Genomic DNA, 15,310 nt, shown 5'->3' on the forward strand with positions numbered 1-15,310 from the left:
GTTCAATGATAATCACGGGGAGCAATGCTTGGCAAAAAAATTATATATCAGCAGGAAGCTATCAATCTACGAGAGAAAACAATCTACAAGTTCGTCTGCAAAACATCTCTACCACAGATGATGCGATATGAATTTGTCAAAGCTGGAACCTGAGGATCATCCGGGGGAATGGACGAATAACAATGACAAAAAATGTTGAGAAATCACTTACAACTAGTAGTTCCATTCCGATACAAGAACCAAAATGTACATTAACATTAATGAGCACGAAATATCCTCAAACCAAAGTATAAATATCTTGACATTTAAAAATCTCAGGTTGAAATTTTAAACATGCAGCCAAACACTGTCATGGACCTAATGAAATCCACGGATTTCTTATCCCCAAACCAATTGGCACCTAATTGCAACCTGCAGAAACATCTAAGTCTGCTGGAAAAAGTAAATCAGACAACAAATACCTATATATACTGACAGGAAAAAAAATATTAGTTCATGATACCATCGACAAGAAGAAAAAAAAAAAGTTAAAGCATTAACATTATTTATAAACAATGATATTTTATTTGAGACCAACAATATAATTCTACTACATGATCCAAATGGAAGCAATTAATTAAAAGCACATTGTGTACCACAGTCTGAAATTTCTCCCCAGTCAAAAGCCATACATTTAATGTCTAAAATTGATAAATGATGGCTTTAGCAGCTACAAGTAACAAAACAATAAAATATCCAATCAACAAAAACTTGTGCAAAAAGATAATCAAGTTGCACATGCAAGAGAACCAATATAAGCTTTGAGGAAGATCTCAAATGTACTCTCCAAAATGAAAACTCCTATAAGATATGAAACCGGCTACCTAGATTTTGATTTAAAAAATAGTACAAGATGCACCAAGATAAAGAGAAAACAGAACTATTGCCGACAGTTAAAAACCCAGACAAAAATTGATTTCCAATAAGGTTTCCAATTATAGATCAAATACCTAATCAAGAAATAGATTGTTTTGCCATTACTGTAAAGAGGCAGAATCATCAAATGCTCTAAGCTGAAACAACACCTGGCTTGGGTCCTCTAGGGCGGCCGACCATGCCATTCCCATTCTGAAAGGCTCGCGGCTGATAACCATTACTCCCACCGGAAGTCGGGTCCCAACCACGTCCAGAGTACTCAGCCCGGTTCCTGAACTCATTCCTCCTAAAGCTCATATTGGAGACAAAGTTTCCACGTCCCCGGAAGTTATCGTTTCTGAAAGCACCTCTTCCCAACTGGAAGCGCCCTCGCCCACCGCTGCCGCTGTTGCTATTGGTGACCACACCATTCACAACTGCTATCATTCAAAATTGCAAGAAAGCCAAAAATTATTATCCCAGCGAAATTAACACCACCAGTTATAATAACATTAAGTCCAGCAAAATATCTGCTACTACTAACAATATGTTGTCCATTCCAAAACTAGAAAGTCCAGGACAAAACGAGTGAAAAGACAAACAATAAATGAAATAAATCATAATATAATAAAATTTGAAAGATGACCTATCTGCATGGATGGCAAAAAAGGCTGATGATCAAGCTACGATATCAAATTCTAAACAAAAATTAAAAAGTTGCTCAATGTCCTCAAACTGTTAAGTTTCTAGCAACTGAACAAAATTATAGACAATTGACAATCCTACTTCATGATAACAAAAGAATGGAACATGAAACCACAGTAGTTTCATGCAGGAACAGCAGGCAGATATCATGCTCAGAAATTAAAATTTTAATAATGAAACAGATTTTGCAAAATATACACTAATCAACTAGATGAAGAAAAGGCGATACTTGCCTCGTGTTGTTGTTCTCTTCTCCTGAACAATAGCTTGACGACCTCCAATCGTGATCGGTGATGCCTAGGAGTTTGCAACAAGTCCAGTATAAACTATCAGTAAAGAGATTATGCTAACAAAGATCAAAGGAAGAAGAATGACTTTTATAAAAAACCAAAATTTCATACAAGCTTTCACATACACATGCATCACATGCACACTAATAAAATATGGAGGCCCAAACACGGTTATCCCATATATACATACAACTGAGTGTTCAGATGGGTAAATATGCAAACACAGTCATACTGTCCATGTGCAATCAGTTCAGAATATTGATTTAGGTTTCAACATTTCATAATTAATTGCAAGCTGCATTGAGCATGAATCACATTGGCATTTGGCATTCAAGAACATAACAGGCATGATGATGAGCCAAATGTAACAATTGGGGCTGACATGCATATGATCAACTCTATGGCCATCCTTGCCATTTTCAGTATATTTTTCTCATCAATGGAACTTAATTTTTCTTCGAACTTGTATCTTTGGAAACTAACACAGTCATACTGTCCATGTGCAATCAGTTCAGAATATTGATTTAGGTTTCAACATTTCATAATTAATTGCAAGCTGCATTGAGCATGAATCACATTGGCATTTGGCATTCAAGAACATAACAGGCATGATGATGAGCCAAATGTAACAATTGGGGCTGACATGCATATGATCAACTCTATGGCCATCCTTGCCATTTTCAGTATATTTTTCTCATCAATGGAACTTAATTTTTCTTCTAACTTATATCTTTGGAAATATTTTCACCTACTTGTACTAGAGAGGTCCAAAATCAGCCAATCTTACAACCACTACAAAGGGGTTATTGTGACCAAAAGAACCATCCGATTATGCAGTAAACCCTTGGCCATTGCCAAACATATGATATACATCAGGTTGGATCCTACAGAGGGCATGGGCAACAGATAAATCTTCCTATTACAAGAGATACATGGAGCACAATATAGCCCCAGTATCACAGCAAAAGAATCCTTCAGCACTTCCAGCTCAATTCAGTTTCCCCAAATTTAGCAAAATTGAAGCAACTAGTCAGTTCTTTAAGAGCAGAGAAATTCTTAATATATATGTCTACTGATGAAGGCAGATGAATTCTAGAGTAAATACTCAACTCTTAAAAAGAATTCATCTAAAAATATAGACTTCACAAAACGTGATGATTAACTTTTGAAAGCTAAAAAAATATTCAAACCTATTGTTGACTTTCTTATAATACTGCAGGAGCAATGCAAGTGCCCACCAATTATGTTATCCAGCCATCCTTAATTATATTATACGTGCCTAGACGAGTGCCCGAGCGCCTTGTGATTACACTGATCCAAACTGAACTTTTAGTAAGAATTCCAATAGACAAAACCTAACAATTCCTGTTTTTCAAGAATCATGATATTTGTTTTATCACACTTCTACCACTTGTATTCCTGACAACAATTAATTATTTACTTGTCAGTTGCCATCTTCATAAATCAAAAGAAAAAGTTACCGCCTTATTTGATTACTAATTCTGTTTAAAGATCTTTCTTGTTAGTACCATTAGAAAGAGTATACATCAATCACTATGTAGCTCCCGCTGTAATAAAATGATTAAACAAATCTTTTAATCATCTAGGGCAATGTCCAAACACTAACAATAAGAAAATACAACATAAACTAACAATAATCATCTAGAGCAATGTCCAAACACTGAACCAGGCCCCCCAGTCAGTCATATCATAAGAAGAAATCTGAAGCACACATGAAACAGAGTAGAAATACCAAAGTAATTCTCCAACCACTGCAGAAAATCCTAAGTGAAAATGACAGTAGGCTGATGAGGCGATTTTAGGTTGAAAAGGTGTTGTCCAAGAACATCAAAAGCTGGGGCAGAAAATATTTAACGGTAAAGCAAGATATTGGCTCAAAGATTTCTCTTGTGAGATAAACAACTTATCTAGAGTTCACATAGTTCTATTACAAAATATTCAATAAAAACATGACCTTCAAAATCAAAAACCGAAGAGTATCTAATGGTAAAACATGATAATGTGTCTAAAATATTCTCTCATGAAAGAAACAGACTTCCTCTAAAGTTTATATAAATTTTTTATTCCGACCAACATAATATTCAAACACACACAACCTTCAAAATCAAATCCAGTCTACTTAAAGTCCAACTATAATACCTCAATTGCTGCTTGCATGGATTTCAGCGACTCAAACTCAACAAAACCAAAACAGTACCGCTCAACCTGCAAATATAAAAGAAGCAAAAATTGTAATTATCAAATAAACTTACTTAACAAAATCTCCAGAATTTTCCAAACCTTGTGGCTCCTGACTTGCACGCCACCGGGCTTAATAGGCCCAAATTTCTTAAATTCCTCCTCAACCTTCTCGGCTGTTGCATTCGGAGATAAATTCCTGATATAGATTGAATGACCCTCCTCTACAAAATAAGAAAGTACACATGTAAGGAGAATATGTCTCAAAGAAAAGTAGAACATTTGATTCTAGAAATACCTTCAACATTGTTTTTGTTCTCAGGGACATCATTGATAGCAGGAACAGATGTTTCAGGGACAGTAGCTGGTGTTGGAGAAACAACCACTGGTTTCTCTGCAGCCACCTTTGCCTTAGGAGTCACATGAACCAGTGCCGGTGATGGGCTTCCTTTCATCACTTTAACCTGACAGTAGAGTTAAATTTAACAAAATAAATTAGTAATAAAACAACTCCTAGAGGTAAACAACTCTCTTAAACAAAATTAAAATTCCTAGAAAACCGCAACAATTGAGAGATAGAAAGAAGCTATTTTTTAAAAAAATTGCAAAAAATATCATCAACTAAACAGCTACAACACTACAAGGAAAAGAACTTTTAATGCAATTTGATCACTAAAAAAGAGGCAAAATATAAAAAAAGTACAAACTAGATACCACCTTTTAGTCCACAACTTTTTTAGAACAATTAACTCACAATTGATGCATAAGACTTCTTAGGCACATCATCTTGAGCCCCAGAAGCAATCACTTCGTGAGTTGTCTGTGAATCAATTTCACTTGCATTGGCTGGAAGATCCACAACAACCTCATCTTCAACACCTGAACCACCATCCTCTGATTGGTTGAGTACATCTTCCATATTGTCACCATCCTCCTCTGTTTGTAGAGTTTCCACATCATGATACTCCTGCAAATTTTGTTCTGAAAAAAATATAAAAAATGTCAGTTATCATAAGCAAGAAAATAAAGCTAAATTTATAGATCAAATTTTGTACCTGTATCAGAAGTTAGAGGAGCCTTGAGGGCATCATCATTTGTGCCATCACTCAAAAAATGGTTCATTTCCCTTGGCTGTGTTTCACTCAAAAACCTGAACACATCATTCAGGACAAAGTAACCTCCATTTTCTTGAGGTGCAAGGAAGAATGACTGTGCAAATTTACTCTTGACATTTTCTTGTCCAATAAACGACCCAGTCACTACAATAAGCACCCCGTTCTGGTAAGACAGTTGTGAGTCTATAGTCTTTATCTCAGTGAAACAGTTTCTGAAATCCAACGACATTATCTTCTCATTGATCGCCTGCTCCATATTTGAAAATGTACATTTAGATCAGTCCAATCTTACAAGGCACATAAATGTGCATTGGTAAGGAATCATTAATGATAAAAAGACATAAAATGAAACAATATAATCCAAACCATACACATAATAATATAATATATATAAAGAAACAAAATATAGCAAGGTTAGCAGTCATCCTTTTACACAGCTTAAATAACAAAAACTACTGGTTAGAAAAAATTTCTATCCAAAATCTCCATATTCTCCCTCCATCAAAGACACTAGCTGCAAAAACCATAATGCAAACCAATCATAATACGATTCCAGTTTTCTACCTCCACTTGTCCAATCCACAAAAGATGGATAATGTGAACAAAATATCTACAAAATTTATAAATACTCTGTTTTGTGTTACTTAAACAAAGGGTTCATGCAGTTTGCAGGTTTTACATTTCCATCAATAATAATGAATAGAATATAACATCATTAGAATGAAGAATTTATAGAAAAATGAATTACACTGTCAAGGAGACATAAGGACAAACTAATAAACTACCAGAAAAATACATTAGTATAAACAGAAATTCAAAATAAATACGAGAAGAAAAAAACACAAAAAGAGAAACATGAACCATGTTATTAAAGGCATTGGTGACTATTTCATGCAAGCCAATCATTAAATCTTTCCATACTCGTTCATTCAAATGATTCACTGATCCAATTAAAGCATGTTCTTGAATCTTAAAGAGCATTCAAGCATCCTCTGTAATAAATAAACTGAAGTAGTACAACTTGTTTTTGGATAAACATACTTGCATTGTTGTCACTGAAGTCATCTCTCCATCAGAATTTGGGCGGTTTACAATGCTTGAATCCTGATAGAATTTGTGAACCATTTCTGGTGATTGGTGCAGAATTTGGTAATACTGTTGAACAAATGCATTACCAATCTGCGAAGCCATTAACCAAAACGTCAGATTTAAGGTGACAAAAAACCAAATTCATGGAAGAGGAACTCACACAGGACCAACTCATACCACTTGTGGACTCAGAGGAGAAACAGGAGATGCAGTTGGCAATGCCATGCCTGTAAAACCATAAAACAGTAGGAACATCTATTAGGGTGAAAATATCTTTAAAGTTGCAATGCAAATAGTGATGACATGGAGGCTTGTGAAAATCTTCAAACAGATTACATAAATCAACGGCATGCTGCTGAAAGAGCTACACAGTACACACACAAATTTTAACACCCAGAGATAAGTTAACATAGTGTCACGGACAAAATTATAAACGGGGTATTCGATATAATGCTTACGTATTCCGTGTCTTTCGGTTTTGTTTATGCATTGCACGACATATAAAGGACTGCTAGTAGACTTAGCAGCCCCATTTTCTTTGGTTTTGGTGGTCGTCCTAGGCTTGCGAACAAAAATTATGTCATATGGGAACTTGTGGGAATTTCGGTTTGTGGTGGATCATTTTGGACCCTTTATTGTGCGACCGTTCAGAGCTTGTAATGTCTGTTTGTATTTTGCATTGGCTATGAATTGTTTACTAAAATGATTGCTTATGGATCCCGAGTGAAACGCTTTCTCTAACCTACTTTCTCTTTTATATGCCTTAAGGGACCATAGGAGGTTTCGGAGAGGCTGACCTTTGCGGACGGACACGTAAGAGTGCCACATGACTTACACGAAACCAGCTAAGTCCGTGATAGATGGTATCAGAGCGGGACAAGCACTCATAGAAACACTTGACATGCAAACGTGAGGGACCTAGCGTGATTACATTGAGGGCAGCCAACACGCGCGACGGTTTGAGGGAAAACGAGCATGGAGATGTAGGGAAAAGGAATCGCGCAGAAGAGCGGGCATCTAAGATTGACATTCAAAGGAATGGCTAACCCTTCGCGCAAGGGGCACCACGAGGACAAACAAGCTAGGAAGAATGCGTAGCACACAAAGATTGGGATGGCCGAGTTTGAGCTACGGCTCAACGTTGACAACCATACTTAATGGTGCTCAAGGCAAGTGAGTCGCTTGGTAAAAAATAAGACCATGCAATGTGGAATGGGTTGTTCAGTGACCGAAAGAGTTGCTAACTCGAAGAATTCGATACTCATGCAAGGGCTTCTATGCGAACGATATAGTGTTCGTGCTCATCCCAAGGCGACCGAAACTCCACGCCATGGAGCATTAAAACTTTCTCTTCGGCATGAGAATGATACGTTTGTAAGAGCCTGAAGTGTGCAACGAGTTCAGCATGTTGCTAGGCCTTAAGGGGTGCAACAGGAGCTATATTGACGTGGAGTTGCAATCTAACAAGTGCATTTTCGGGAGACAGAACAATATACAGTTTATTCAGAAATATGGAATAGTCCAAGGGGGTGATGGTTTCTGAAACTTTCAAAGAGAAGGAAACGAAGAGAGAAGTTGCTACAATGGGACATATAGCCAGGAGGGATAAGTCTCAACTCTCCAAAGGGAGAGAACCATGTGCAACGGATCGCACATGTTGAGGAGTACCTAAAAACAACTTCACAAAACTCAACGGACCGAGCGAGAGGCAAGGAGTCGTCGCATGATCTCGCTTGAGATGATGTATTGCGAGATCAAGTGGGGGAGCGACCCAAGGCAACACAAATGAAGGCACACTTTGAGTCAATATGGAGATCGGACTCAATGGAGGGTTAACCCATTGAATTGTGGGCATAAGGACAATCATCAACTCAATACAAATCGAGGAGCAGAGCAACTTGAGTGTAACTTAACAAAGTACCCAAGCCGCATGAAGCGAGCCGACATAGGCGATAAAACATAGAGCGGAGGCACAGAGCTTTCCTTAGATAAAGTTCAAGGACATAAACTATTATAGAGACAAAAGTGGGATAATGTCGTTTCATAAGTCCTTCATTCTGATAGAGCGAACTCATCTTGCAAGTTGTCAAAGACGAAGGGATCTTTTTGGTATATGCACATTATCTCCGAGAAGCATTTGACGAAAGAACAAAGACGACTCAACTTGCAAAGGCGAAGTTAGGTTCAGAAGGCCTGGGGCAAGAGGACGCGGAGGCGAACACTCTTGAAGAATATGTCATAGTACTATCATTCATGTTGCCATTAATGAAGCGATGCGCAGCGATGATTATGCTAGTAGGGGCAGAGGCCCAAAATCCAGACAATGGTGCACCAATTTCAGCGAATTCGATGGAATTCAGGAGCTACTAGTCGACGAAATATCCTAAAGCGGTGTTTTCATCTAGGTGTGACCCGAGAGCAAGTGGACGAAGGTCGATTGCCAAAGGATCGAACACAATCGAAAATGAAAGAGGCCCTGTGATGTGTTGGCATAAGCCACACATGGAGGGATCAAAATCCGAGTTTATCCCACAAAGATCAAAATACAATAGACATGCCACCAGGAGACGACATAAAGCAGCAGATGCTAGTGAAAAAGTTCGTGACAATCCGATACACACGAATCTAGTCCCGTAAGGAACTATATCATACGAAAGTATGATCGGGAGCTACTAAGAGCTCCACTTCGGTGAACAACACAATGATAAGAAGGGCTATGAATTCAAGAAGTAAAAATCATTATACCGCAGATGAAAGCCTTAGTCATCAGCATATGAGGCTGACGTAGCACCGAGGAAAAAGTTCGAATGCAAATACTAGTGAGTCTCATGTGATGGACTTTGATAATGCAAAAGTACGATTAGTGCGGCTCGAGAGTTGGACTGCTTTAGAGACCATATTCGCGTAAGGGAGATCGACAAGTTCGAGGAAAAGACTGAGTAAACGAATGTTACTACCAAAGAAGTTAAGAAAAACAGAATTGGTGTGAACTTTACAATATGATAACAGAGGCCATTCATGAGAATTGCAGTCTATCTTTCTATCAACCAATGAGAATTACTTAAAGAATACAAATATGTTGAAGCAGAATGTCAAAAAGGACGAGAGAACAACGATAAGTCTAAAGGGACTTAGCTAACCAAAACCAAGCATCAGTTAGAATAGAAGTGGACTCGAAAGAGTATCACAGTATTATGGAGCCAGATCTATCGATCACGAAAACAGGGATGCAAATGCAAGGCAAGGGATAGTAATGTCTTAAGCAGGACAACACTATGGTAGCACAGATACGGGACTTCCGTGAACTTATAGATCTTCTAGTCTCATAAAGGAAAACGCTTAATCGTGAAAATAGTCGAGGAGGTGGATAGCAGAGGCCAAGGAGTTTCGTAAGACTGGTGTTAATGAGCTTCTCATCAAAATAGCCAAAATTTAAAAACTTCAGGTCGATGCAAGAGTGCACGAAAAAAGAACGAAACAAGTAATATACGGTTATGTACCTTTGCTACTCAAAAGAGTATAGGACAGGGTTGATGAAGAAGACGATACAATCCCGAAGATGACTCAAACTATTAGAGACTTACTCAAAGTTAGGATAAAAATTTCTTATATTCTAAAAGTTTAATCGCATTTAGAAGATAAATCACAATAACTAACTAAACGCAATGAGTACAAATACTACGAGTGCTCTAGAAGTGTGAGCAAAAAGCTGATAAATGCTAACAACCAACTTGATGCATAGATTACAACCCTCGAGGAGGCAAGCAAAATCAAAATAATTTGTCTTCTCAAACTTTTAATAGAATGGGCGAAACTGAATACCTAAATTCTCTTATATATCCAGCGAAGGAGCTCTACAAATGTTCAAAAACCCTTACAAAAAAATCAAATAAAAAATAATAATTATCAAATCCTCACCAATTGTAATCAGTGCTACTAAGAGTAAACTATCCGCTTTATTTTTAAACAAAATATCAATCGAAAGCGAAAGTGATGCAAACTTTCTTGAAAATGAAAACTAAGTGAAAGAAAAGTCGATAGACACATTTTATGAAGGAAGAATCCAAAATTTTCAAAAGTTTACATGACGATGTCACGATGCTTATTAAAGCTCTAACAAGCATACACCTAGTTCAAACGACATAAGTTATTTGAGAAACCGACGCATACTATGAATGATCTTTTCTTTATCTGAAAAATCCACAGGAAACAATAATGATATACACAACTCGAAAAACCCCATATTAAAATCAAAGTCATTAACATGTTAAAACAACATAGTGGATTAAAAGTTTGACTACTTAACAACAGCAATTGGGGGGCCAAGAGGCGCATTGCGATTGGAACAGAAGATTAAAGACTTTACAAAGACGGAAAGTTACAATGTTATCAAGGATTTCAACAAAAACGTCGAAGAAATAAATATGAGAAAATATCTCGAACAAAATAATAAACAAAATGTTCAATGTAATGCTTATATATGTCAGTGTCTTTCAATTTTATTTATGCTTTACACAGCATATAAAAAACTACCAGTAGACTTACCAACCTCATTTTTTTATTCTGGTGACCTACTTGCGAATAAAAGTTGTGTTATATGGCCACTTATAGGAATTTCGATCTATAATGGATCATTTTAGACCCTTTTATTGTACGATCATTTATAGCTTATAATGTTTATTTATAATTTGCATTACTTATAAAATATTTACTGAAATGATTACTTACTTGTAGATCCCGATTGAAACATTTTTTTTAACCTACTTTCTCTTTTGTAGGTCCTGAGAGACTATAGAAGATTTCGAAAAGACTAACCTTTGCGGACAGATACCCAAAGATAGCGCACGACTTAGGCAAAACCAGCTATGTTCGTGACAATAAAACAAAAGTATCATCAATCCCCAAGATAATACGAATAGTAATACGACAATTAACATACAAACGCTAGAAATCTACCAAGGTTCATCTTATACTAATAGGATAGTAAAAAAAATGAACTATAATGTTCATCATCCATATAAGCAAAATATATAAATATAAAAAAAGACAACCAAACTTCGATGTTTCTTGGCTTCTTAAACAAATAACTAGAGGGGCAGCAAATAAGATCACAGCACAAGTAGTACATATGCAACATAAGAGCAGTATCAATCCTAGAACCAATAGAAAGTCAGGAACAATATGTATAATGACGTGCAAAATTCAAAAGGAAAATGTGCTTCCTAGTTCACTGTAATTGAGAGTGTCCATAAAACCAACAAAAAGAAATGAAAATCTGCAGGATCCTTTAAACCGAAAAATGAAAATCTGAAAGAAAATAATATCAAGAAATCAGAAAATTCAGTAACAGCAGGCTATCCAATAGTCTAAGTCAAAAATAAACAGATCAAGGTAAACTAGGAAAGCCAAACAGCTTTTGTGCTCCAAATACTTATACATATATATTCACTTGTGGTCCGACGATATTCTCTGGCACCCTTAAACTAAAAAGTGCATGCCAAAGTGTTGAACCAAATTTTACCCATGCAGATGTATGTAAGAAACAAAGCATCCTTCAAAGCCTGTACTCATGATCCCCAGAAGGGGCATAATAACTGATCAAGAACCATAAGAGACCACAAGAGACCGTGAGCACAACCGTATTAAACCGGGGGCCAACTCACAAAAGGGCCAAACCACCATCCCCTTGGACATATCGTAGCACAAAACTGAGGTCGAAGCAAATCAAACGTAGCAAAACCCAAACAACCAAACATCCACTTTCACCTCCGTACGCACCATAGGAGGACTCCACTGGCATTAAATAACAATAACTACTTAAAGCCCAAATGCAAATAGAATCGCCTTTTAGAACCAAGAAGACCTACGGTCGTAAATAGATCAAGGTACAACAAATCAGATCCAAAAACCTAAATCATCGAATCGCGGGCAAAAGCGGTAAGGGAACGAAAACCTCTAAAACTCAAAACCCTAAATCGAACCATCAAAAGTATCCAGCGGAACAAATCACCCGTCAGCGTGCCAACAGCAAATACAACAAAAACTTGCAGCGAAACCCTTTCTTTGTTTCCTTTCAACTCGTTCTAAGACCGGTGACCAAACCAGACTCTTGTATGTCTCCGTCGGAGGAAATCAACCGTGAAGAGAAACCACAAAAAGAGAGCGAAGGAATTGATCGATACGACGAATCTCAAAAAGAAAATGATATCAAGCAAATGCATGGATCGCAAAGAGTGAGGGAAAATGGATTACTTTCTTGAGGATCGGGAGAAGAGGAGGAGGAAGCGGCGAGGGGAGAGCTCCGCTTCGATCGGAGCCCTAAGAATCTAGCGAGAGAGAGAGAGGGCACGAAAGGCGAAGCGTCGAGCGCCGCAGAGCCCACGAAGGAAAGGCTTTTGGGGCTCGTGCGGGCACCAACGGGAATTAGTAGGGGTTCAGTGTGAGTCACCTGTACTTATTGTTCAGTGTCGATCGCTTATATATTAAGGTTCGGTGTGAGTCGCTATACATTCCCGGATGAATTTTAATTATTGTAATATAAAACATGATTTAGCGACAAATTGATATGATTTATGTCTTTTATAAAATAAAACTTAATTTATTTATTTTTAAAATTTATTTTTATATTTATTTATATGATTTTATTTGGGATAAATTTTAAAAAAAATCTCTAATTTGGTGAAATTCTCAATTAATGTCTTTTTTTAATTTCTCATAAAATATTTTTTAAAATAATAATGTTGCCCCTTCACTGTTGCCCTCTATTGTTTCAACTTAACATTAGAGAAAGTGGGATTAAAAGAAATTAGTAAATCTAAAACTCAAGGAACTAAAAAAGCTCCAATTGTAGAATTATTACCCACAAACATAAAAAAAAAAACAGTCATATAAAATTTTTTTAAATAGTTAAAAATAATCTCTAACACCAATTATCTTTAGAAGAGAATTGTAAATTCCAATGGGTCAACACAATTATACTTAGAACTAACCACATCAACCAACAAGCCTTTGAAATTATTTAAATATTATAATATTCTCTTTTCGATGCAAAGTAAATTTCATAATACGAAGGTCCTTAGTGTCAAACCTTCCTATAACCACCACTTAATATAAGAGATGTAAACTATAACAGTTCTCTTCACTTTCCCAAAAAAAAATGTATAATAAATATTATAATATTATCAAGGATAACATTCGGTATCTTAACGAATAGAGACGAATAAAGTTCAAAACAAAATTAATTAGCAACTCCATAAATAAGTCCCCTACCAACTCCTAATCTAATTGATAATATGTTATATGAGACTTCTCATTCTTGGAACAATCAGGTTTCTCAAATACTTGAAAAAAATACCCCTCCTAAAAACTGAAAGCATTTAAAAGATATTTCTAATAGTATTACTTGAAGACATAAGTGGACCAGCGTAAGCCTCCTTTCATCCCCAATGCTAGAGGTTACTGTCACCATCGACGCAAGCGTAGTTGAACCCTAATCTATGGTTTCAAGATGTTCCAATCTTTATATGGCACCTGTAGATCTCTTGTCACCAAAGGCATAGTTGAAGTAGGAGAGATTTTGATAGGAGAATCCAACATTCCCTCCTCCACACCACTTTTCACTAAAGAAGAATGATATTTGCTAAGTGATGTCCGACATACCTGTATAGAAAGCAGACAATAAGCAAATTATAGTACAAACAAGGTTGGAAGAAACTAGTTTGTTGGTTCCCAATCTAAATGCTTTACATAGAAGAGTGGTGAGATCGATCTCAACACAAACCCTTAAATACCTACCTATTCCATTTTCAAAGAGTCCTCGATCTTTAGCGGACGACCCAATGCATTTATGATGCCCAAAAACTCATTCCCTATTCTAATATTCCATGGGTAATCCATGGTGTTGGATCCAAACCGGGAAAGTTTTCAATATTTGGTTAAAATTATAGAAAAAGATATAAGAGCTATCACGAAAAGACCATGGACAATGGACAATATGTAAGCACTAAAATCGCATCTATTTTAAATTAAAAATGAAATAAAAATAAATTATTCTTTAAATCTAAAACTAAAGGTAGAGAGGAGACTTTCTAGGTTTTGGAAACAAAATACGTAGAAGAGGAGATTTCTTAAGAAACTTTACACGAGGCCAAACACTATCTCATAGTTTTCTCCTCATGTTTTCTTCGTTATCTCATAGTCTCCTCCTCATGTTTGACCATAGCTTGATTCCATAAAAAAATAAATGTAGAAATATATGAAATAAAAAATAATGTTTTTGCTGTAACCAACAAGCAATTTCACCCACGACACCCTTTTACCATCACATCGAGTACGATTTTTATTCTTTCGGAGAATGTGAGCTCCAAAAAATACCTTTAAGGGTAAGAAAGACCTGACGGACTTATGAGCTTTTGGTTCCCATACTCCTCAATCAATGCGAGATTAAATGACCTTATCATCACACAAGTAATATTTTGTAGAGTAGATTCCCAACACCCTCAACAGATGGAGGATCGAAAGATAGGCATTCCTCGTCAGCTTCTCCAATAGAGGAGGGGCCAAAGACAAGGAAGCCTTCACAACACCGTACAAGGAAAGATAGAGAGCTATGATTGTAAAGGGATGAGCAAAGAGAGGGATCAATAATTAGAGAGCTATGATCATAGAGGAAGATGATAATTGAAAGGACTACTTTTGAACCGACCTCATTTAATTTTTAAAATTTATCATATCTTAAAAATTAAATCTTCAATGGGTTAGATTCTTAACAAGTCTTTCAATTTTAAAATTTATAATAAAAATTACTTCTACGAATATCAATCTTATCACTTAAATTTGTTAAAAGAAAATTTACAAATTAGATAAACTAATCTAAATTGTAGAAGCAAATCCATATTAACTTTACAAAAATAATTAAGCCACCATAAGACTGTTCGCACACAACAATATGACAATTCAAAGATGACCAACAGAAGGGAGAGATGCAAAAATAAAAATTAAAAAAAACTGCTTAGATGT

General features: G+C 36.3%; 1 protein-coding gene across 5 annotated transcripts; it reads right to left on the reverse strand.

Annotated features, from left to right (window-relative positions):
• Positions 1–932: 932 nt before the first annotated feature.
• LOC135609356 (nuclear transport factor 2-like) lies at positions 933–12,706 on the reverse strand. Of its 5 annotated transcripts, XM_065102528.1 has the most exons (11): positions 12,545–12,706; positions 10,115–10,165; positions 6,470–6,519; positions 6,245–6,382; positions 5,144–5,450; positions 4,843–5,069; positions 4,387–4,552; positions 4,191–4,312; positions 4,050–4,115; positions 1,833–1,896; positions 933–1,334 (listed from the first exon to the last, which is right to left on the reverse strand). In XM_065102528.1, the coding sequence occupies exons 3-11, from the start codon at positions 6,515–6,517 to the stop codon at positions 1,048–1,050; spliced, it is 1,425 nt and encodes a 474-aa protein (XP_064958600.1). In that variant the 5' UTR covers positions 6,518–6,519; positions 10,115–10,165; positions 12,545–12,706; the 3' UTR covers positions 933–1,047. The 5 variants fall into 5 exon arrangements, with proteins under 5 accessions (XP_064958600.1, XP_064958602.1, XP_064958603.1 ...); XM_065102530.1 differs by lacking the exon at positions 10,115–10,165 and having other exon boundaries at positions 6,460–6,519; XM_065102531.1 differs by lacking the exon at positions 10,115–10,165 and having other exon boundaries at positions 933–1,331; positions 6,460–6,519; positions 12,545–12,704.
• Positions 12,707–15,310: the final 2,604 nt, after the last annotated feature.

The sequence above is a fragment of the Musa acuminata genome, chromosome BXJ2-4 (genome assembly GCF_036884655.1).
Source record: "Musa acuminata AAA Group cultivar baxijiao chromosome BXJ2-4, Cavendish_Baxijiao_AAA, whole genome shotgun sequence".
Lineage (NCBI taxonomy): Eukaryota > Viridiplantae > Streptophyta > Magnoliopsida > Zingiberales > Musaceae > Musa > Musa acuminata.